At 39.8% G+C, this 24,762-nt stretch overlaps 1 protein-coding gene across 11 annotated transcripts in view; it reads left to right on the forward strand.

The window, feature by feature from the left end:
- Lrmda (leucine rich melanocyte differentiation associated) overlaps positions 1-24,762 on the forward strand; it is a 1,025,409-nt gene that overhangs the window by 793,873 nt on the left and 206,774 nt on the right. Inside the window, exon 7 of one of the 11 annotated variants that reach the window (XR_012449756.1) lies at positions 11,199-11,415. The exons of 8 other annotated variants lie outside the window; for them this stretch is intronic. Coding sequence is in view for 2 of the 3 variants with exons in the window: in XM_074079225.1 (XP_073935326.1) it covers positions 10,110-10,220 (111 nt within the window). In the remaining variant the exon portion in view is untranslated. Of the gene's footprint in view, positions 1-5,186; positions 5,461-10,109; positions 11,124-11,198; positions 11,416-24,762 lie in introns of those variants that run through there. 2 more of the 11 variants (XM_074079225.1, XM_074079229.1) reach the window with 2 other exon arrangements.

A 24,762-nucleotide genomic window follows, 5' to 3' on the forward strand; every position in this document is an offset into this window, starting at 1 on the left:
TTAAAAGAAGGAAAATTAGTTCTTGATACCTTAATGATCAGTCAGGTGAACGTTTTCATACTTAGCTTTAATGTTCTTAAGTGGAATTAGCTTGATTAAGACCCTTGGTAGTTTTTTTCTTTCTTTAAACATCCTTCTATGTGAGATCACAGAGGGAAATGCTGATATTATCCCTTTAAAAAAAAAAACCTTAAATAATCTTATTGTTTGCCTTGCTTTTGCATTTCCTACCTTTGATTAGCTTTCAAGCAATCAAGTTACCTCTCTATTGAGAATTTTCAATGTACTCTTTCTTTTGCTGGGCTAAATGTCTGTAAAGACACATACCTGTATGTATATAGGTTCTGGTCTCTGGATAAGTATATAGTTGCTTAAAGAAGACCAGACACATACACATGAAAATGTCAGTGAACCATGCAAGCCAAAGTGTAATTAAGCCTATAGCAGGGCCTCAGTAGATGTTTACTAATGATGATAGCTGCACTAAATTATCTGGTACTGGCCAGGAGAGGTCAATACAAGGTTGCGTAGTAGCCTGCGTTAAACAATCAGAGAGATAAGATGGTATTTCATACTCCTCTTGTACATTCAGCACATATACAGCCTATCCATGTGGTGTCCCACTTCATCTTCATAGAAATCCACTGAAGGAGTTTCAAGGTGATATTGACATCCACAATTTTTCAGAAGGGAAAACGAGGACTCAGAGCCAGGCTCCCATAGCTGGAGAGGTGGTAGAGCAAGGAGCTGGGATCTTTAGGATGCTGGTCTTCTTTTTTCTCTTACCGTGTGGACTGTAGTCACAGGGTTCCTAGCTGAGTGTCTTATGGCCAAATTGTTGCCTTATAATGGGCAATTGGCATGAAATGTGGCTGTATGTGTAGCATCTGTGCTTATGTTGTGCCTGGAACTACAACAGCAAATCTCTGTATATTTGTTTCCAATGAAGATTGACTAGACTGATAAAATAATGATAGGCTTGACTTCCATCTTTATCAACTAATGGTGTTCCTGGTGACAAGTCCCGGTAATATTACTTTATGATTCCTAACACATACACTTGTGTTGCTCCTGCTTTCTAGGTAGATCGGGCTGATGTTGCCACACAAGCCAGCTTTACTGACACTAGGAAGCCCTGTGTGACAATTGACTTATAGAGTCATCATTAGACAATTAATAGAGGGAAGTTTCACACTCTGTGTCCCAACAGGACATTAAGGAGCCACATACATAACTAGATACCTTTTTTAATGAATGTCTATCTTGCAGTTTTGGGAACCAAAGAATTGGGGATGCTGTGCTTGCAAATTTGAGAAAAAAAGGAAAACAGGCTGTATATTTTTATCCCTGTACATATTTAGGCCTATATGCATTTATCTCTTGTACTCCATATCTATAAATGGAGAGTATAATGTCTGCCTCATGATGCTCAAGGGATTGATGATGCTACCAAAAAAAGGTAATTTTGTTGAAACATTTAGGAAACTGTGAAGAATTATGCAGTGGAGTGACCTATTTATGTTGATGGCATTTCAGATTTTTGCTCCTAAATGTTTTCCTAGTGGTATTATATAGATGATTGTAGGTGTTTTGGCCTAAGTCAGTGGTATTATAATTTAGCTTTTACAAGATATCCTTAGAGTTTCAACAAATATATGGTTTGGTTCTTCATGTTTAAGCCTTAGAGAGATAACTATTAGGAGTTAGGAGTTTCTGTAATTAGTCAAATTAATGAGGCAAAGGCCACATGTGGCAGGGTCATCTACGATTTCTGCAAACACTGTAAGTTCCCATGTTACCTTATCTTTTATATACGTGATTCTAGCTGGGGTATGAAAAACTGATGAAGCATCCATCCATCCCTCACATTTATCTCTGAGAAATAACACAGGACCCTTAAATCTGTTCACTATCTGCCTTCTTGTAATGCTGTAATATTTAGCTTCATGTCACTCACTCATAATTAAGAAGTTCACGTTCATATTCTCTGTTACTGGGTATGGTAGACATTCTTCAGTCAAGTATGACATTTGGGGATTGTTTTGGTTCTTGTTCCTTTTTTTATATCATATTGTTGCACTGGGGGTACATTGTGACATTTACAAAAGTTCTCACAATATATCATACTTGAATTCACCCCCTCCATGGTTCTTGTTCTTAATAATACTGTTTGAGCTTCACAATAAACATACCTTCCCTCTCATTGGTAGGAGAAGAGCTCATAACATGTTGTTCCAGTATTGGTTTGGTAATAAATCCCTCCAGCAACCTTTTAGAGGGAAAATGTATTCTAAACTTAGTAGTATGTTCTCAGGCCAGTGACCAAGGCAGACTGTTTCTTTCAACTTTAGCTTGTGCCTGTGTTCATCTTTCTCAGAGCAGTGGGTTCACTGGATAGTTTTCAGTTTCTCTTTTTAAATTTTTTAATTAAGTTGGGAGAGATCACAATAGATATTCTCTGCTTTGCTAATTGCTCCAGACCTAGTAACTGTAGGTCTTAGAGGAAAGAAAGTAGCAGGGCTCATCTAAGTATTTACTTTTATGCTGCTAAAGTCATCTCTTGGTATCTGTCTTCACACTTCTCAAGGAACGCATGAAATACATCCTATCTCCTTTCCTAAGCCTTAGTCCTTATTCACACATCTTAGCTTCGAAATTGAATCTATCCTCATCCCTGTCCTTGTTAGGAGCTGGAAAGGGTGGGAGGAGCTTGTTTTATTAAATTTCAGACTACAAAATTTGGGAGGGCATGACATACCAGAGGTTTTAGGACACGGTTCCAAGTGGTCTCAGCAAGCTGAAACATTGCCTGACACCCACCAGACACCATTTAATAGGACTGTAAGTTTGAAGTCCTAGCTCTATATTTAAAAAAATCAATTATAGGAGTATGTGCTAGAGAGTTCTGCCTTGGCAATATCTCCTGTCAGAAGCACTGGAATGTTTTATTTGAGCTTTGATGTATACCATCATAGGCCACAGCTTGGAAAGGTATTGCTGATTTGGGTGCAATTGAGGGTTTGGGTCAAGCTGAGTATCTCTTTGAGATCCACACAGTTCACACATCACCTAGAAAACTAGTTCAGTTAATGGTTTCACGTTTTAAGGAAAAAATAGAAAAATTAATGAGCACATTCAGGAGAGGGACCAGGTTGTTGAGTGTCTTAGAAATAGTTGGCCTAGAATAGAGCTCAAAATGATACCTAGAATTTTCTTTCAAATATTGAAGCAATATCGTGTTGATGAGGACATTGAGTTCTCCTGGAGGACAAACCTAGGTCTATGGGTTAATAGTAATAGGCAGGGAAATTTTGGCACAACATAAGAAGGAAATATTATGAAGGGTTCTTATTAAACAGAATGATGTGTCAAAAATTGTACCAAAAAAAGTAAAGACCAGAGTTGGAAGACCATTTTTGTAAGGTGCTGTACAACTACATGAGAGACTAGGTAGGTCAACCCTACAGAATGCAAGACCAGTTTTGTAAGGTGCCATACAACCACATGAGAGGCTGGTTAGGTCAAACCCCACAGAATGCAAGGATCCTTTCTAATGCAAATTCACTGTTACACTGAAATTGTCACATTTTACCTACATGTTTTCAGTCATTTCCTTATTTATATTTAGGTTATCACATGAAAATAAGCATATTGCGTCAGATGATCACTAAGTATCATTCATGTATGTACATGCAAATGGATTAATACACAAGAAAAGCTGTTGGATGCTAGCAACCTCTGTTGAACCAAAATAATACTTTCTTTTTGACTTTTGAGATAGGATCTCACTATGTAGCCCAGGCTGGCTGCAAACTCACCATCCTCCTGTCTCAGTTTTCTAAGTGTAAGATTTTAGGCATTTGACACCACACCTGGCTGCAAAATAATCTTTAAATGACCAGAAGTACATGGTCACTAACCTGGATACCAATCAAAGTCTCATTTTCTAAAAGTTGGGCTATCTTTCATTATTGACATTGTCACTGCCACCTCTTAGGATGTGCACTCTGCTTTGCTTTTATGATGGATTTACAGTGGTAAATTCCTGCTTTCTTCCTTGTAACTCTTATAACCAATAAATAATAAAAGAACTAACAGTGTCCTTATCTCCTACTCTATCCTTCAGCTGTCTTAGATGCACCTCACCTAGCCTTACTCCTTATCCTTTCATCCATGGAAACCTTACTCTCTTTCAACAGATAATTCAATTCCATCTTCTTCCTAAAGTCTTCTCTTTGTTAATTTTCTCATCTTTTCTTTGAGGCTAACATATCCTTAGAACTATATAGTATACTGCTCAATTGTTCTCAGGGTTTCATGTTTCTTAATTGTATCTCCCTATCTCTACAATATATAATTTGGGATTAGGGACTTTGTCTTACTTAGTCTTCAATGAATACTTGTTATCGATTTACTGATTGGATTATAGATATGAACACCAAATAGAACTAATGGACTGAAAGGATTGTGCCCTGATCCTGGCCCCCTTGACCCTGGTTGAAATTAAGCAATTTATTTAAGTGCCTAAAGTATAGGATGCCATACAAATTATATCAATTATAAAACAAGCCTGCTTTACTTATTATTAAGACATGCTTCTAAACACTAGCATCTAGTTGTCACCTCTGCCTGAGGCCAAGTTTGCACATTTCCAAGAGGATCCTAGAAGGCTGAATAGCAAAGCCATAGGCTCGTGTTCATTCACAAAGTGAAGAGAAATTCATTTCCAAGTCCCTGGCTTCCCATTGCAAAGTAAAATTGATCTCTTGCATAGGGACTCCTTTACCAAACCCAACCATTTCGAGTTTTTAATGGTACAATGTGTTAATAGCCACACAGCTGTTATTTCTCAGCCTCTTCTGTTATCGAGTTAGACACCATTTAGTAGGTTGAGTTCAAATTGTAAACAAATTATTTTTGCATATGGATCAATGGAAATTTAATAAAGTTTATTAAAACCGTATATTGCACCAGTGAGTGCTGTTTTCTCTCGTGGATATAAACCAATCTCATTAGGTCAACCTATGAATTGCAGGAAAGAATGTATTTGTGGTTGGGTGAAGATGATTTTCATTCAGCAGATGGTGACTAGCCTTATAGTGCAGCTTTTCTTGTTTATCACTTTGTTGATTGTGCATGCATGAATGACAACTCGCAATTGTCTAACTCAGTCTGTTTGTTTTCAGGGCCCAGTGTGGCTTGTGACTCCTAGTAGGAGCATTGTGGAAGAAAGGACTGTGATCTCAGAATAAAGCAGCAGGGTGATGTGATGAGAGTCACAGCTCACAAGAGGCAGAGCTGAAGGTTGTCAGCCCTCAGTTCCAGGGCTCTTCTCACCTTACTAAACAGCCTGCTATTGATTCATTGCCTGTGAAATGTCTTAAATGTTCCATAGCTATCTTCTGTCTGTTCTCATGGCAATCTCAGTTTATGTTACAATAAATGTTATCTTAATCTCAACTGATTGACGAGTTCCTAAAATAACAGCATTACCAAAGTTCCTGCTCACGTTGTAAATCACAAATATTCCACTCTTTGGGAAGCATTTGGAGTGGTTTGCCACAATTTCAGAGATGACTGCAGTTCAGCTGTAGTTGGAGTATCTGAAGGCCTCCTGACCAGACTTCAGTGGTTGTCAGCTATCCCAGAGCAGGATGCAGGGAACGTGTGGTAGAAGACCTAGACTCCAGGACATCAGTCCTACCCTGCACATTGGCAGGTAGAGGAGAAGAGAGCAAAGATCAGCCTCAAGTGACAGCAGTTGAGAGGCATAACCCTTCTGGGCAATGGAACCAGCTTGGAGATAGGATTCACTGACGAGTGGGAGACAATTCTGATCAGCTCTTGGGAGCTGTTGCTTTGTCAGTCTTCCTGGAAAGTAGAATCCTCAATATAAGCAGCTGGTTAGGACTGGAACCTTGGTGACTTTTGAAAGTTATAACAAATGGAAGTCATTATCACTATTGCCCCCCTTTACCTTGGTGCTAGTTGAGGCAGAAAATGATTGTTCCCCCCCACCCCCAGTTTGTTTTGAAGTCTTTCATCCGGAGAGAAAGGGATTAGCCTATGGCTATAGTAGTGCTTTCAGCACCTTTTGGCATGCTGCAAATGTTTACTTATCCAGGTACAAATAGGTAAAAGCACATGGTTAAAGCTCCCAGCTGCAAGGTCATTTACCTTTTTAAAATTCAGCCGCATGTGCCGACTGAAGTCGAGGGCTTGCTGGTATGAGCCATTAACTGCCTGTTGTACGTAACCTCTCCTTGTCTTACACACAGCTGCGTGCGAGCTGCTGGTACGCGCGGCCAGCCCACCATGCATGCCTTTCGAGCAACAAAAGCAGTTTAACTGTGATCGCTGATCATATGATCCACTTACAGGGTGCAGGCTCAGTCAAGTAGAACTGGTAAATCATTAAAAATGTGCCTCAGTGCTGTGCCTGCTGAGTAAAACATCATGCTAACATCTCTACCCTCCACCCCCACCTAGTCAGCAGCATGGCAAAGAAGCTGGTACCTGCTGTGCGATGGAGAATCCCATGTCTCTTTACCCGAATGTGGTAAGAGATTGTCAATTGCTTTCAAGCTGCATGGGAGAGCAAGGCAAGAAGTCGGAAATCTGTGATGGCTGCCACCCTCTCCCCTTGTCCTTTACTTACTCATTAACTAAACCTGGGCTAAAAAGCCTCCCTGACTTAAGAGACTGTCACAATCTGTCCCAAACTTGGCTCACTGCTATTTCCCTTACCACCAGTACCTGCCAAGTGCCATGCAACCCAAAGAGGCCTATGGTAGCCAAAGAGAAGACCACTCTTAAGTTGAACCTTGAGGGAGGAATAAAAATTCATTAAGTAGTCCAGAAAATAATTTGAGCTGTGCCTTAAAATCTTACTTTTAAGAATTCCTTCTTCTATGAAGCAGACCTTTCTGCTTAGTTTCTGACAGGCCTTAGAAAGTTGTTCTGTGACTCCGTGATGGAGGAGTCAATGAAAGCTCTCATCTTTTCTCAAGTTCTTCTTTCTTGCTCCTTTCTTTTTGCATCATGCTGCCCAACTATACCATAAACTCTTCTGAGAAAGGGACATATATATGTCCATAATGTTTTCAGTTTTCCTCATAGCACCAAAAAATTGTGGATATACTATTGGATTATTTTCTAATCGATCAGTTAAAAGTTGTCATAGACTAAGCAATAGGACCTGGAATGGGGCCAGATAGATGTTCCTCCTGCATATACACCAGGGACTTCTGCTGGTAGAGAAAGGCGATCTACATGGGCTTGTGCTCATGTGTGCAATATACATTGTGTGCATTGTGCACGTCCATATGTTCTGATACATTTGGGTCTCAAGAGCCCTACGGTTCACATGACTGATAACCACCTTTAAAAACTGCTTGTACCTCAAGAAGCCCCAGAGAGAAAATTTATTAATGCATTCCTTCCTTTAGAAGTGAGGCTGTGCCATTTTAGTTCATCCAGGTACTCTACACATTGTAATTAGAGCCCTCAAATACTTTAGCTTTGTATCTCAAAGGGTTTTACCTAGGCATTGAGGCCCATACCCAGAGGCGCTGGGATGAGGACGTATATGGGGGTCTGTGCTCCCTTCCTTTTTCTTACTACTTCTGTTTGAATAATGAGTGGTCAGTTACAATACTTTTGATCCATCCTTTCCTTTGGTAGGAATCATCCCTGTAAAGACCTTACATTACTGCAGAACCACTTCCTGATGCCTCTCAGGACCATTGCCTACAGGCTAAAACTTGGTGTTTAGAGGGTTGGAAGCATTTGTCTGATCTCTCTGCATTCTGCTGTCTTCATTCTAAAACACCAGGAACAACGACTTTTTGGCCAGTTGTGAGAACGAATGCCTTTGTCCTCTAGAAAACTGTCCATCTCCATAGTACAAAGAAATGGAAGCCTGGAATTCAAGCTTTGTAGGATTCAGATTCAGATAAAATGGATCAACTTTCTCAGCTTCCTCTATTCCTCCTAACCCCCCACTCTTAACCCAATCTCCAGAGAAATGAGAGAAACTCTAAATTCATTGGGACAGGTATAGTTAGTAGTTATGGCACCTGTTACAATCCCTTCCTTTTATTTATTTGAGAATAAATAAAACAAATGAGTGTTTTCATTAGAAACCAATATACAACTAACCATGGTGGTATTTAAAGAATAATCAATATTTAAAATTAAAAATGAGTTGTAAGATTTGTGATCAACACATATGGGTTTGCCACCTATAGAGACAGCTTCATTTTGAAATCTAGAGAAATTGTGTGACTACTTTAGGTACTCGGGATTTATGGCTCAACATTTAAACCCAGGCTATTTGTACAGAAAAATAGGGAAGGAGTTCCTCAGTGGGAAGGCTTTTCACAAAGTCAAGGTATTTTCATCCATTGATGGTGGTGAGAAAACAGTATTTTACCCTGGGTGAGTCATCAGTTCTTGGGAAAGGCACTTTTTTTCCTTAAGTTCCATTGTCTCATATAATAGGACTGTTAATACCTTTCTAATATAATCCACACATGAGAGTCAGCTAAGGAAACTTCTCTGCCTTTGTCAACTGGAACAGACATAAACTCTTCCATCATTCAGTCCCTGGGCTGTTTAGTTTGGACCTTCTTCTTAGAGCACTGGTTTCAATTTCTCCATGTACTGTAGTTGCTGATTTCCCTTATCCCTCCTACTAGAGTGTAACATGCCTTGATAGCACAGTTTCTTCCTCTCACTGTGGAGCAGAGAGCATGGCTCTTGAGTCAGGAAGATGTGGGAATTCAGAATCTGAATGAGATTCTGTGCTGGAATCCAGGCACCTGGTTTCCTCCAGGATACCACTGTTGAATGTTCTAACTGTATCATCATAGTGTTGTTGCAGAAATTAAGCAAGATGACGTGCATGGCTTGCCAAGTGCACACTGGATACGTATTAAGTGTTAGGCTTCTTCCTCTTTATCCTTTGCACCTACTGGCAACTGCATATATGCTTCAGGACCGAATTATAATTTAAAGATGAGGCGGAAATCATACTCCTCCTGCCCTGTTCGGGAGAAAGATGGCTCTGCCTTCAGAGTTACATTGAATTTTAAAAAATTACAGTGTCAAATGTTGATAGGAAGTCTGTTTGAAGATTACAGAAGACATACTGTAGATTTTTTTAAGTTACCATTGTCCTTGTCAGTGAAATTAGTGCCTTTTTCTGATCAGTATCTTCTTGCCATTGTAAACAACAAGGAAATAACTGACACTGCTATATGAAGCAGCTTATAAATTTTTACATATATGTGAGAGGAGTCACTTGAAATCCAAGGCTGCCAAGAGGAATAACGAGGAGCCACAGAACTGATCTGGGTAATGTGACAGCAGCTTCTAAAACATCCCATAGGACAGAGACACACAAGCTGGCTTGACCTGTACGTTTAATAATACAGACCATTGCCCTTGGATTGAAGTTAAAGGGTAGGACCAAGTGCTTGCTTCATCATGTTTTAGCAAAAATTGCCAAAGTTCATTTTTGAGTCCACCACACAGTGGCCTCTTGCTTGCTTTGGTTATGAATGGACAGAGCTTTCCCAGCAGCAACTCAGCATGCAAAATTAAAAACAAAAAGACAAAACCACCACCAAGCCTAATTTCTTATATTCTGTCAAGCTTGGCAAAAAGTATTATGTAAGACCCAACTTAGACAAATGGCTATGTTAGGAGTAGAAATAACCTTTTGTTTAATTAGAAAATAGGAGCTATATGGGACAATAAAAATGGTTACTGCTGCCCTCCATCACTGTTTAATAAATATGATCGTGCTGGAGATAATGGTAAATGTTATTTATTTGTGCAATATCACACACTTGGTAATTGTTCATGTTGTTGAGAGTTATCCTGTGTGGAGATCATAGTAGTTTCAGAATTTGTTTCCTTTGGTCCAAGAAAAGAAAACAGCAAGTTGTTTAATTATCATATCATGGCCTTCTTAAGCCAGAACACTGTATCTCTGTGTGTGTCTTTTAGTCCCTCTGCTCCAAGGGCAAAGTTGGCCTGGCGTTGTGTGGTGTGTGTTGAGAACTGGCAGGTTGTTTTGAACTGGCTCATTTTTTTTTTTTCAGAGTGCCCTCCAGTGCTTATGGAGCATCATCCTTTGCAGCTGTGCCATTTCATGTGTAGTCAGATTCCCCAGCACAACTGTATTTCATGGCCTTGCTGGAGGGAAGAAATGAGGCAAAGTCTCCCACCTGAGGGAAAAGAAAAGTCTCCTTGATGGTCCCTCGTGAAAACTAGCCCATGGGATGACCGGACTAAATTTTACAGCATCTCTTTCAGTCTTTTCCTGGGGGAAGGGTGAGGAAAAAGCTGAAGGTGCTGCCAGATTTCAGGGTCCATTCCATCTGTGTTTTATATAAACACTTGAGTTGTGAGACTGCATGTGTACTTTGGGTCAGCTGGCTGGATTTATTTCCTTGCATTGCACATAGAAATTCACACTTGGTTTCTTTTTTTGTGTGTGGGGGGGTATTCTGTTTTCATGTTTGTGTTATGTTCATTGGGGTAGATAGTCCATTTCCTGTCTTCTAGGAAAAACATGTTTGTGATTTGTGATGTTGGTTGATTTATTTTTTTATTTTGGTGACTTCAGGGTTTTTCACTTTTGACTTTGTTAAATGTGAGATATTTCTTGAGACCCTGAGCCAGTATTAGGCTCTTCTCATTCAGAGAAATCCAAAGAAATGACATACAGCAAAAATTTGTATACATGTGTTTTACGTGATCACCCACTTTTGCTAGTCCTAAGTAGCTCCATCTAGAAGGTTATCACATGCTACCTTTATAAAAATATAGACAGTATGTCAAAAGGAAAACACAACCCAACAAAACCCCTTTTCTTCACACAATTCATTTTAAGCTTCAAAATCCCTGAAAATCCCCAATCTCCTTTTGCAGGCTGGTTCCCACTCTAACTTTCCTCATCTCCCCCTGAAAAAAAGAAAAAGGCATTTCTCCCAAGGACTGATAAGTTGTAGGCCGATGCTTAGCAACAGCGTTCCTGTGCTTTAAGTAGCTGCAAGCCCCTTGCTGAACTCTTTGATGTGACTGTCAGGGCAGATTTATTTTGTTTTAACACATTGTCTACTTGTCCAGATGTATCAGGAGATAAAAAGGAGTCATGTTTACACTCCTCCCTTTTTCTCTTTTTTCAGAGATGTAATTAAATCGTGTTTTTGATGAGTCTTGGGGAGCTCTAGTTGAAGAAAACAGGAATTGGCTGGAATAGAGGGAAAAGAAAACTCGCCTGGCAGGATGAACACCTGACTAAGTTGGAAAATAAAGCCCAAATACCCGCTGGCTTGGTTCTGGGAAGCTGGGCAGTTTTGTTTTGAATCCTTTGTACCTCTTCTATGGAAGTTCACCTAAGAGGTACCCTGTGTGTCTGTAAATTCCTTTTCGCTGGCGGTAGTTAGTGATTTCTTTTTTCCTTGTACACAGGCACATACAGAAATCCTTTCCTCTATTCCTGCCTCCTTCTCCCTTCTCTTTCTGTCCTCCCCCCCCCCAACACTCCCTGTCTCTTCCTTTCCTGGCTTATCTCTCCGTCCCTCATTTCTTCAATCACATTGTCTCTCTTTCTATCATTATCTGTGCAGTAGTTGGTGAGAGTTGTCAATCTGAAGCTGATAAAATTGTCGATTTTGAATAAGCAAATTTCATGGAGCAGAGCAAGTTGAATTCCCTTGAAGTATAATTGCCACCCCTTTGGTTTTTTTGGTGATCCTTCTTTTAATGTTCATATTTAGTAACACCATTCTGAGTTCTATTAATGACCTGCAGTGAGCAGTGACAAGCAGGAATCCAACATTTAATACTGCTGAGGACCCTCCAGGCAGCCACTACCATGCCAGCTTTAATCTGAATCTCTGGAAGCACTCTATTTGCATCCTAAATAGGTTACACTACAGCGCCCCCTTCTGCCAACTGAGTCTTGTGACAAGAAGGCCAGGTTGCAAACCAGTTTCTCCCCAAGTGACAGCCCGCAAGTCCCTTCCGAAGTCTTCTCCAGTGTGCCCAGCCCTTCCCCTTGGTTCTTGGAGGATCAGGACAGTGACTAAAATGCTCCCCTGCTCTCCTGGGATCTTCATGTGGATTAAGCTTTTCATTATTCATCCATCAAAAGGAAAGCTGAGCTAAGTGGGCACTTACTACACTGCCTTGAGTCCTTCAGGGCTGGGCCCCCTCTTGCCCGTTCCACATCCAGGTTGAAAATTATAGACTGGGGTTTTGTGTTTCCTAATTGTGGACCAGTCTAAAGTACAGGAAGGAAGTTTTCCTTTGTTTGTTTTAAGCAGCCTCTGGATGATTCCTTCTGGCAAAGTGTAGCTTGTAATTTAAGCCCTCTGGCATATGAAGAATAAATGGGGCTCTGCTTGAAATGAACATGCATGTGGGGAATTGTGGAGTTAGGGGGTCCATGTGTACCCCCTGTTCAACATTTAGGGACCCTGGTTATGGAGGAGAAAGTCCCTTCAGAAGGCAGTGTAGAAAGTGACAGTGTAGAAAGGCAGTGTAGAAGGCTGGAAAGATGTGGACTTTTGGTTACCCTCAACCCATGAAGGTTAAGGAATGCTATTCGTTCAATGTTTTAAATTTGTTTATTTCACCATTTTGACAAGAATTTATTGAGAAGTCAGTATATGCCAGCTTTTAGGAGGTGTGGGATGGGTGCCTTCAAGGAGTGAACTGTCTAGTAGGGGAACATTGCTCAGGCAAAACATGTTGGAAGAAGGGTTCAGGAAGAAAGAGCAGGCTGTGCTATGGGGTACAGCACTTGAGGGAGCAGAAAGAAGACTGTCCGCCCTGGCTCATGGGGTGAGGAGAATGACGGAAAGAGACAGGAGAAGAAGCAAGGGTCAGGGAAGATGGCCTTCTTGGCCACATTTGGGGCTTTTGACTTAGGCCAAAACATTTCATGTTGGTTTAAGCAGAGGAGAAGCATAATCAAATTTTTGTTTGTAATGGACATTCTAAGGAAGACCACTTTGTGTAGGACCTTATGGAACCTGGACAAGAATGGAGCCTTCCCTAAACAAATTCATTCAGTTGACTGAAATCAAGTCATTTTCTGGTAAAGGAGGGCCGGGGAGAAGGAGGGCTAATTGCAGAAAATGCAGTGAAATTTGGTTCACAGAGCCAAAGCAAGGGTTCATATTCCCCAGTGAATCTTTGTAGAGTCTTTTAGCACTTGGCCCTTTGTCACCATCCAGCTTGTTCATCCTCAGTGTGTTTTTGTCATAGTGCCATTGACCCCACTGTGTACTATATGGGCAGCTGTGGGATAAACCCAGAAGCTATTAAAGGTGGACTTGAGTTTCTATGGCCATGTTTGTCTTTCAAAATCCTGGGCATGGGTAAAAGAGAAATGAGGTTTTTTAGAACATATGGTGCCTTTCTGTTTTACAACTGGGACAAAATATAGTTGACATAGTAGAAGGGAGTCAGGAAAATGTTGAAAAATAGTTTTATGAATGGAAAGTCATGTTAGAAATTACTGAGATATCTTTTTCTCTCCTCTCTACCCTTCCCCTCCCCTCTCCTTCCTTTCCTCTCCCTCTCCCTTTTCCATTATTAATATTTGGAATGGGGACTGACCTAATCAATGCATACCCAGAGATGGGAAGGTTCATGTCTAACAGACTGAGTTCTGCTAGACAGCAATGTATTTGAAGAGTTGAGGATTTCAGAGGCATGTGGTATGTCTCTTTAGGAAATAAAGCTTTAAATCAAATTTGCATATTCTTTTGGACACAGAAAGATAGGTTGCTGGAAATAATTAGAAATCTTACATAGGACACAAGACTAAGTGCTGATGAACCTTGGTCATTTCTCATGTAGTACTCATCTATTTGGATCTGGAATCTTTCAAGGAAATAGCTTTACACATATATGTTTAGATGAATGAAATGTTTGATGTCAACAATTATTAATTGTATAAGACAAAAAAAGCCTTTTTCAAGAGCATTTCTGTGAGTGATTATTCGATAATTTTGAAAAAGAACAAAATAAAGGAAAAAAGATGTTTTGGAGAATACATCTCAATTTTTCATCCATGAAGCCATTTCCTACCAGTTTTTTGATTTCATTCTATGATATCAACTGTACTTTGTAATAATAAAAGCATTAGTATTGTGAAAATTAATATTTAATAATGACGAGTCATTAACTAGAAAAGTAAAACACTTATCTGGAAAAGTTCCCTAGCTAGGGATTAATGTTAATTTTATAAGGAAAGGCTGTGTTGGAACTTGGTATCTTTTATATCCCTATTCTCCTCTACAATTAACACATGTGTACAGACTCTTGCATGCTGGGGCCCTTTCAGAATTCCAGGTGTCAGTGTCCACATTGAAGCTAAATCTTTGGAGTTTAGCTGTCCCAATGTAGACAGAGCTTGTGAGCAGCTCCATGATGGGTGCTGTTGAATTGCTCAAGAGAATCTTGCTTGCTTTCTTTGGATCTCTAGGTAGATATAAAACTCAAGTGTCACTGCCAGTCCTGTGTCTACTAGGATCCAGTTTCATGTCCTAGCTCACACATGACCCAGATCTTAGGGAATTACCTAAGTGGCCAGGATACATTGACCTCTTCTACCATGATGCAACAAACCTGGGTATTCGGTTGTATTCAGGACAAGCATGCTTGACATTTCTTTTAGATATGGGTTTGAGAGGTTAAAAGGGGACTGATTGGTAGTGTGACAGGGAAGTGTCTTAGGAAAATAAGAGGGGTACATAAAAATTTGTTTCTCAAATGTTTGAAGTTTATGTAGCTCATGATGAAGATGTTTTAGAATGTTGTTCCTGGAGGACTTTCTTGTGCTGTTCTTTCAAATGGTCACATGTTCCTTGTGGTGTTACCTGTTCCATGTTCCATGTGTGGAGAAAATGACAATGCTGTCTCATTCCAAGGATGGATGCCAGAAACTGCTTAATGCCTGCTAATTAGTAATTAAGCATTCTGTGTAGTTCCTGGTTATATAGGAAATACTGAAGTGAGTCTCACTTTGTTCCACTCACCTGTGCGTGTAGGGGGTTGGGTGCCATCCCACCAAAGGTCTATTGTTATGCCCAGTGATTCACTCTGTGTTGCACTGTGATCTCAGCACTGTGTTGCTCCCTTTAGACTCCTGCTCAAGTGGGCAGAGTGTTTCTTCTCCTAGGCAGAGTCATCTTTCATGGACAGTCCTGCAGTTCCCAGATTTTGCTTGGTAAAATATTTTGATGATAAAATATAGATCTGGAGTGCCAATCTATAGTTTTACCACATGGAAAAACTAGTGTAGAAACAAAGCTAAGAGAAAGAAAGCCTGATAACTTTGAACACCTGGATCCAACCATACATGAAACTATATACTGTTGGGCTCATTGAAGCCCCTCCTTCCCCATTTATTTCCCTAATGCACTCGAATTGGATTTCATCAAGTACAATAAGAAAAAATCTTTTTTCCTCATGGATTGTTCCACAAAGGAGATTCTGCACCCTACCCTGGAAATGTAAATGGTCCCCATAGCATCCTATCAGCCAACATTTTTTAATTGTGTATGACTTTAATTCCATTTTTAATAGTCCCTCTATAATGTGAATAACAAAATAACCTAACCACCAAACACCCTCAAAATCCTCTCAAGCCCCTAAACAAAGACCTGATTAATTGAACTCTTCTTTATAAAGACACATCATAGTCATGAATGTTGATCTTCAATGGCTCCTTCAACATTCATGTTCACTATTGCTGTGAGTCAGTCCTAGCATCTGATCCTGATAGACAGCAATGGGTGGCAAGGGACTGAGCACAAAGTCACATGACAGCTGTTCATTAGCCCTCAGGAAATGCCCTGCTGGTCTCTTCTCCTAAAACCCCTTCCATAGACAGAGATGAGTAAATGCAGTTACTAAGCGACTGGAGAAGATTCCAGTAGAATTGGCAATGTAAACACAGGTCTCTGTGAGGTCACCTTTGCTCCACACCAGGGACAATGTTGCTACTACCTTCTCACCTCTCTGTCCCAGGATGAAACAGCATGGTGAGACCCTTGCTCCTCACATCCTGTTTTCCCTGTACCGTCTCCCCACCACTGCGTCAGAATTCCCAAGTGACTGCTCCAATTGAGACATAGGAAAAAAAATATATATAATTTCTAAGTCACTTGTCCTGGTGATACATACATGGGGACTTAGGAACCTAAGTGTGCAGCATCTCTGCCCACCCCAAGCTCTGCAGTCCAACAAATCAATTCTGCCTTCAGAGCGGCATCCATTGCCTTGTGATTATGTTTGTGTAAAGTCTTGGGGTCTTTGATCAAAGAATGGCATTTCAGGCCAGGCCCTAATCCACACTGCTTTAAGATGTTTAAATGGGTTAAAAAAAAAAGTTGATAACAGCTGGGATTTAAATTTGCCTTTGCCCAGCTTTTGTTTTGAAAGGGCTTCTATTATCCGTGGCTTCCCTTTTGGAGGCCAAGATGGATCATTGGGTAAACCAAAAAGGGAAAGAGGATATGGGAGGAAATGGGCGGAGACTCTGAATTAATCTTCCGAGGAAGAATGTTTGATCAGCGGGGAGGATGGGAGCCTCTGATGCTGACAGCAGGCACCTTTCGGACGCGGGTGTGATTGGCACCTTTGAAGCCTCGTCGGGAGCCAGTGTCCAGTGGGTCAGAGCTTCCTCTGTCTGTGGGTGGTGGCGGTAATAATGTGGCAACTGGGAGGATTAATTGCGGACAAGCAGCAGGATTATGAGGAGGGCTCCTGAGCTCTAAAGGAACGGTTCGAAGCAAGCCTCTGATCTGTCAGCCCTAGAGGAAATTAGTGGGAGCAGGCTTTAAAAAAAAAAGGCATTTAGGATATTAAAGTGAAATGGGAAGAGGATATTGAAATCGGGCAAAAGGGCAAGGAGCGCTGCTCCTTCTTCTTACTGGGAACGTGCGAGGTTTGTCCAGATTTCACGGACACCTCCTTTTTTTTAATGGTCCCAGCCGCAGGGTTTTATTTGCCTCACAACAAGTTAGGGAAGGAGTTAGAGTAGATTCACAGTGGCCACATGTTCCCCAACTCAGACTGCCCTGAAACTAAGGCTTCTGGTGTAATTCTGAAACAAGTCAGAGCATCACCAACACCTTATCTGCATTAGCTATCTGTTGTGTATTTTACTTCTTACCCTTCTGGTTCCAGTCGCGATGTTGCCAGTGAATCCTGCGTTACTCTTAAAGAGGCCATTCATCATGTTAATCAAGACACACCGCAGTACCCTCAAAATGAGATCATCGTGATAAATCACGTATGACACGAAGAGACTTTATTCCTTTTAAGTGCAATTTAGACTGTGACTTTTTTCCTCATTTATGATTCATGGGAGAAACATGGATAAAATTCTCTTGCACAGTTACACCTTATCTACAGCAATAACTCAAAACTGCTTTTAGATGAAAATTCAGGGTCTTATTCACCAAAGCTGAATGCCAGCTCATTATTTTCTGGCGTTCAGTAGTCCAAAAATAATGTCTGCACATTAAGCAGCATTCTCAAAAAGTTGGAATTGGCCAGGCACCAGGCACATCAATTACACTCCATCATCCTTAATAAGGAAGAAATATCAGATGTCCTCTTGGAGTTTTTTTGACTCAGTAATGCTCAGCCTTCACCTCCCCAATTTAGAATGATTTGGAAACAAAAATGGTAGTAACATAAAAGTATGGGGATTTCAGCTGCTATACTGACTCCTGTTGCATAAGGCTGGGAAGAAGTATTTTTTTTTTCTTTTCCATATGGCTCCTGCTTTCTTTTCCATTCTCCTTTTCTCATTTCACAAATGAAACTCCCATTTCATTAGGTCTCAGTTTTGTTTCTAAGCTGCTGTGTCTGTGATGAGGGCTTTCCCCTCACAGCTGTCACAATAATTTGGGAAATGATATTCATAACCTCCAATAGAAAAATAATTTGAAAATGTGCCTTCTGGTGAGATTCATCAAGTTTAAGGTCACATTTTTTGGTTAAAAGGCAGACACTGATGCTATTCATTAAACTGAAAAATGGCTTGTTTTCCACTAATAGTGAAATAAACTCTGGATGAATGTTAAGCCATGCTGGCATGCACTTACATAGAAAGCAGAAGAAAAACACAGATATATTTAATTTGGACATGGAAAGTCAACACAGTTTCAGGTCTTACTTGAGTCAGGGAATCAGGAAGATTGGCTGAAACAAATGTGAACAATTAGAAGTTCGTTTGCCTTTTTTGGAGACTGAGAGCATTTGAAGAAGGATTCAGTGTCTAAGAATTATAGACCCACTTGTGTTTTCTCAAACACTAGTACCTATGAATAAGGACTTCACCAACAATGGAATTTACTTCCCTGCTCTTCTTGGTGATGTATCTTGGGGAGTGAAGCAGAACCCAAAAATGTACACATCCCATTCATATCCATACAACACAACAGAATGTAAGTTTATTTAGGTTATATTTATGTTGATGGTCACTCTACCTTAGTCAGAAAATGACATCAAAGAAAGATTCCTTGCACATTATTTTCATTAAAATGGAATTTCAAAACTCTTATTTCTTCTAATATAAAGGGGGAACTACGAATATAAGGCTATTAAGGCTGCCTTGTCATGTGTAGGTTTCCGTTTTACCTTTATAACTTTCTGTTTTCATGGGGAAAGATCTGTAAATTTGAAAGGTTTGTATGTATCTCATTAAAAAAGTTTCTTAGCTAGCAACACTCAGGAAACCTCTGAAGAATGCGAGTTTGGAACATAAATATTTTAAGGACCCATAACATTGGCAGTGAATATTTTTTTCTCCTTTAAGACCATGTTTGCTTCAACCCAATTTATTACCACGATTACATTTTCTAAAACAACTTTTAATACAATACACAATTATTTCATACAACGTTGGGCAGGTTGTCTCATTAAGACTGCAAAGATCAGGCCCCTTGTGATTCTTGCCTTTATTCCTAGTTAAAATGGCTCTCCTAAATTGCCTCCAGCTCATCAATACAAAAATAAGCTAAGCAGAAGAAGCATTGCAAGATGACCTGGTCCCCAACCTCAAGCAGAGCCAGCTGCGGGTGTGTATGCTGTAGTGTTCTGCCACCTGTTGGCTTTGCTTACACATAACAGGGTATTACTGTCCCTCACAGCAGTAAGGTAACCCTCTTTGACCTCCGTCCCAGTTCATCACCCTTGAGAGAAAAGAAGAGGCCTTTGAGAATTCCAGGCCTCCTGACGTCTCTCATCATCCATTGCCTTGGCCACATGGTTGTTCTGCTAATGCTAAAAATTTATGACCAAGCACATTAAGGGCAGCACATGCCCTTCCCTTCCTCTGGATTATTTCAGAGTTTCCTGTCATGAGGAAATCCAAGAAGACATGTCCTCAGCGGGTTGCATGTGACAGTGTCTGCTTGTATCTGAGAAATCTGAGGCATGATGGATAAACTGTCAGTTTTGAGGGACGATGTTTTCTCCATATTTCCATTATGAACCAGGCTGTCATCTCCTAATAAATTTCTTGCATTGGTATCAATTTATTTTTACAAGCAGAGGGTCTGATGTATTTGGGGAAGGCACTGACAGCAGATCTGGCCCAGCTTGACAAAGCTGGCTTCACCTCATTTTGGAAAACTATTTTAGTTCCAAGGACAGAACTTGACCTGCAACCATTGAGAATAAAAAACCCTGTGAGAGGAAGAGAAACACCTGAGGCAAGTTCCTTCTTTTAAGGCAAAATAAATCAAGCCTGTAGGACTACTATGACTTAATATTATTTTTAAGACAGTCCTACAAACCCAGATGAGAAATGCCATATGTAGTGACTTACTAAAGATTGTTAGACCATTACAGAAATGCAGAACATCCACAGATGAATTCTGATTATTCTGAGGTTAGGGATCTTGCTACTTTTGCTCTCAAAAGGGTCTCATTAGTGCTTTTTTGCTCAAAAGGTAAATAAAATTCATTCATGTCATAAACATGTAATCACAAAGAATATGCATGTCCTTGTTGCAGCTACTACAAAGGATAGGGAAATCTACACAATATTGGTTTACCTCTTCAGAAATTTAAGATCTAGATGAAGAAGGCTGGGCATGGTGGTACTTACCTATAATCCCAGCTATATGGGATGCATAGGTAGAAGGATCATGGTCTAAGGCTGGCCCCTGGAAAAATGTGAGACCCTGTCTGAAAAATAACTAAAGCAAGAGAGGGCTGGAGGTGTGGCTCAAGTGGTAGAGCACCTGCCTTAAACTCAAACTCCAGTATGCCAAAACCAAAAAAACCAAACCTAGTTGAAGAGATAAGATGTTATACAAAATTAAAGTGAGGTAAAAATAAACATAGCTAATGTTTAATAAGCAGTGACTACAATCATTATTTCTTTATTTAATACTGTATGTAAACTTCCTAAATTTGTGACCTTGCTCTGCCACATACCAGTGACCCAAGAACCCAAGTGAGGTCTTGGTCACATTTCTTAATTTTGCTGGTTCTTGGTTTCTTAACCTATAGAACTGAATGAAAAGTTGTAATTTTTTTCATTGTATTGTTGTGAAGATTGGAAAGTGTTTCGCACAGGCTTAGACACAAAGTAAAACACTCAAAAGTGTTAGCTCTACTTAGCTGTTCTCTTCTTCCTCGTGAAGGCAAGGGTGGCTTAAGCAGTTTAAGTACAAAGCCCCAGATCATGTAGTCAGATGGACCCTGTCTTAAATGTCAATCAGTAAGGCACCACAGCAGATCATGTAGTCAGGTGGACCCTGGCTTAAATGTGAATCTGTAAGGCATCACAGCAGATCGTGTAGTCAGGTGGACCCTGGCTTAAATGTGAATCTGTAAGGCACCACAGCAGATCATGTAGTCAGGTGGACCCTGCCTCTAAATGTGAATCTGTAAGGCACCACAGCAGATCGTGTAGTCAGGTGGACCCTGGCTTAAATGTGAATCTGTAAGGCACCACAGCAGATCATGTAGTCAGGTGGACCCTGGCTTAAATGTGAATCTGTAAGGCACCACAGCAGATCGTGTAGTCAGGTGGACCCTGGCTTAAATGTGAATCTGTAAGGCATCACAGCAGATCGTGTAGTCAGGTGGACCCTGGCTTAAATGTGAATCTGTAAGGCACCACAGCAGATCATGTAGTCAGGTGGACCCTGCCTCTAAATGTGAATCTGTAAGGCATCACAGCAGATCGTGTAGTCAGGTGGACCCTGGCTTAAATGTGAATCTGTAAGGCACCACAGCAGATCGTGTAGTCAGGTGGACCCTGGCTTAAATGTGAATCTGTAAGGCATCACAGCAGATCGTGTAGTCAGGTGGACCCTGGCTTAAATGTGAATCTGTAAGGCACCACAGCAGAGAAAAGGGAAAAGTGATCAACAAGTTGTGGAGAAGCCAAGGACAGGTCCTTGAGGTTTATTTAGTTTTCTTCTAACTATTTTCTCACTCCTAGACCATACAATAGCCCTTTTCTCCATAACTCCAAACCAACTTTAGATATTAATTGACAAATGTTCTATGTTATGGTGTGCTGATAAACATTTAAAAACCAAAAATCTGGGAAAATGTATGTATATATGTACATGAACTTATTAAAATTTTTACTCGTATAAAGGATGAGGAGAGCACATATAAAAACTAAAAATATAACACTATCATAAATTCTATATAACCACTTGATTCTTTCAGATACTTTTAATCACTTTGGCCAAATTCTTGTGTCTTGCATCTGTATCTATGGGCAAATAAGTGTAGCCCAAAAGGGAATACAGTAGATATTTTTTCTTTACCTTAATGACTGTGTCAGAACTTCACTCATTCATCAATGCCCTGAGCAACAGCTTTACTGAATCAGATAATAGCTTTTGAATATTGGATATTTCTTCAATTTTTTTGTGCTATTCATAATTAATGGCTACAGACACATTCTATTAAGCTTAATCTGCATCATTAATATTTTCTCCATCGTTTTCCTAAGTTTAGAAAATCAACAAGCCAATAAATCAAGTCCTAATTTATAGCATCTGACAATTTCTGCTGCAAATACTCCCACCATGGTTGGTGTCAAACTACCAAAGTGACATCATTGAAAAGTTGGGAAGAGATAACACATCATTACATAGCTTACAGTAGGCCCAAATAATAGTAAAATTTTGTAAAAATAATTATGCAGTAATGATTTTTCACATATATTACCTTTGCTTTCAAGATAACTTACTCAATTTTAATCACATATCATTTAATTTTAAGTAATACACATTTTAAAGAACTGATTCACAAAATTCCTAAAAACTTATCCATTGGTTCTTGTGAATGGATACAGGTTGATTCTCTTACATAACTGGTTATATGAACTCCAAAGGCCAAACATATCTCAAGTACTCATTTGTCTACTTCATATAGCTAATTATTAATAAGTAAGCTGACAATTATATAGATATCTATATCAGGCCACAAAACATGTTGCATCTTAACACAGATTGAATCAAATCTCACTGCAAATATATTACCTGCCTTCATATGATACCAAACAAAGCCAGGAGGTTTTCTTTGCCAAGTACCTTTGAACATTAAGTCCATTGTACAGTGGTTGAGATTCAGGCTACGCAATCAATCAAAAATCCAGTTTCTCCACATACTAACTAGATGTTATTGGACAACCTATGTAACATTTCTCTAAATCTAAGTTGCCTTATGTATAAAATAGTAATAACAATGGTACTTGCATTATAAGGTTGTTGAGAAGGATACATGAAACAATGTATATAAAATGACTTGTGTATAATTAGTGCTCAAGAAATATGACATATTTATATTACTTGGAGGTTATATTCTAATTATGTTCTAGTTTTTGAATGCTACACAAGCTAGAATTAATAAGCAAAAATTAATAAGCAGCAATATTGACTTGTGTTCCATCATATTACTTTTTTTTTTTTGTGGTGCTGGGGTTTGAACTCAGGGTCTCATGCTTGCTAGCCAGGTGTTCTACCACTTGAGTCACTCTGCCAGCCCTTTTTTGTGCTGAGTATTTTCAAGATAGGATCTTGCGAACTCTTTGCCCAGGCTGGCTTCGAACTGTGATCCTCCTGATCTCTGCCTCCTGAGTGGCTAGGATTACAGGCATGAGCCACTGGCGCTCAGACCATCATACTTACTTGGACAAAGGTGATTGTTTCTAAACAGGATGTTCTGCCTTTATTAAAAATACCCACGCAATTAGTAAGTTCCTTTTTCCTTGAGATTTTTTTTCCTTGATGCTTTGAAAAGTTGCATTTTAGGAGCTACAAAGTATTCGCTGTCCAGTTAGGACTTGGCTCCTAAAATCTTGAGGTCTACAGTTCTGCACAAAGGACCAAACAGGTGTCCAGTTGACAATGATGGAGGTGAAGTGGAGTAATGGCTGAGAGAAGTGGATCATATAACCCTGGGAACTCCTCTGCAGAGACAGTGTGACACTGGGGAAGCAACTTGGGCTTTGGAGATATGCTGACTTGGTTTCTGATTACATGCTGGACTTGAACTTGGACATGTTACCTATCTTTCCGATGTCTCCATTTTCTCATTTTTCAAGTGAAGGTAATAAGAGGACATGTTTTATACATTGAAAAACCAGTAGCACTTAGTATATAATCAAGAAATACTAATTCTTATTTTAAACATTGTCTCTTCTTTTTCCTCAACTCCTAATGTTCCTTCATTCTCTTCTTTCGCCTCTCCATCTTTATGGGAGAAATTGGACAGATATTTGAGGATGTGTTAGTTGGTGGAGTGGTTCAAGTGGTAGAGCACCTGCTTAGCAAGCACAAGGTCCTGAATTCAAACCCCAGTACTGCTAAAAATAAAATAAAATAAAGCCTAGAGGATGTGTTGTTTCATACCATTCCTGATACACAAGTAGGGTTTTAATTTTTAAATATTTTAAATTGTAATTGGTAACATATTAAAGTTAAAAAGCAAACCACCACTAATCACATTTCTAACAAGATCTTTGTTCTTTAAGTACTATTGATTGCAAATCTTATACAGTTGAAAGTCACAGCATTTGTGATTTTAATATTTACTACATTTGCTTAATATGTAAGAAACACTGCATATTTCTTTCTTAAAACTACTTATTTTATTTGGTAGCCGTGGAAAATTCAGTAATTTCTATATTACCCGATATTTAGGTTTTTTCATTTCTTCTTTTATTTGAGTGTCTGCTACATATATTTTGGAAGTCACCACTCTGGATGACTTGGAAGGTTTTTATGACTCTCCTAGTATATGGTTTGATTATTTAAGCAATGGCCCACAAGAGGCCCAAGCCATAGACGTTCCTTCCTTTTCTCTTCCTTGGTTCTTTTCCATCTTTACTGTCTCCTTCCATAAGTATTTGTGAACTGTGCTCTGAGCCAGATGCCCTTTGGGTCACTAGCAGAACTGGGCCCCTGGTGTATCAGATAAAAGCAAATGGAAAGCTTGAGGCTATTGGCTTCAAAGGGCTTCCCCCCCACCCACCCAAGGAAAGGCCTTTGACACAATCCTCCCCTCCCAACCTACTTCTTCTCTAACCAGCTTCTGACCAGTCACCGTTTCCCTTCCTCCCTTCAGTTTAAGTGCTCAGCTTTTGCCAGAGTCTTACCTCTACCCCACTTGGGTCTTTCTGGGTCTCTTGATTACAATTCACTCATAATCCCTACCTTGCCATTTTTTCCCCTCCCAATTTCT

Source organism: Castor canadensis, chromosome 7 (assembly GCF_047511655.1).
Source record: "Castor canadensis chromosome 7, mCasCan1.hap1v2, whole genome shotgun sequence".
NCBI lineage: Eukaryota > Metazoa > Chordata > Mammalia > Rodentia > Castoridae > Castor > Castor canadensis.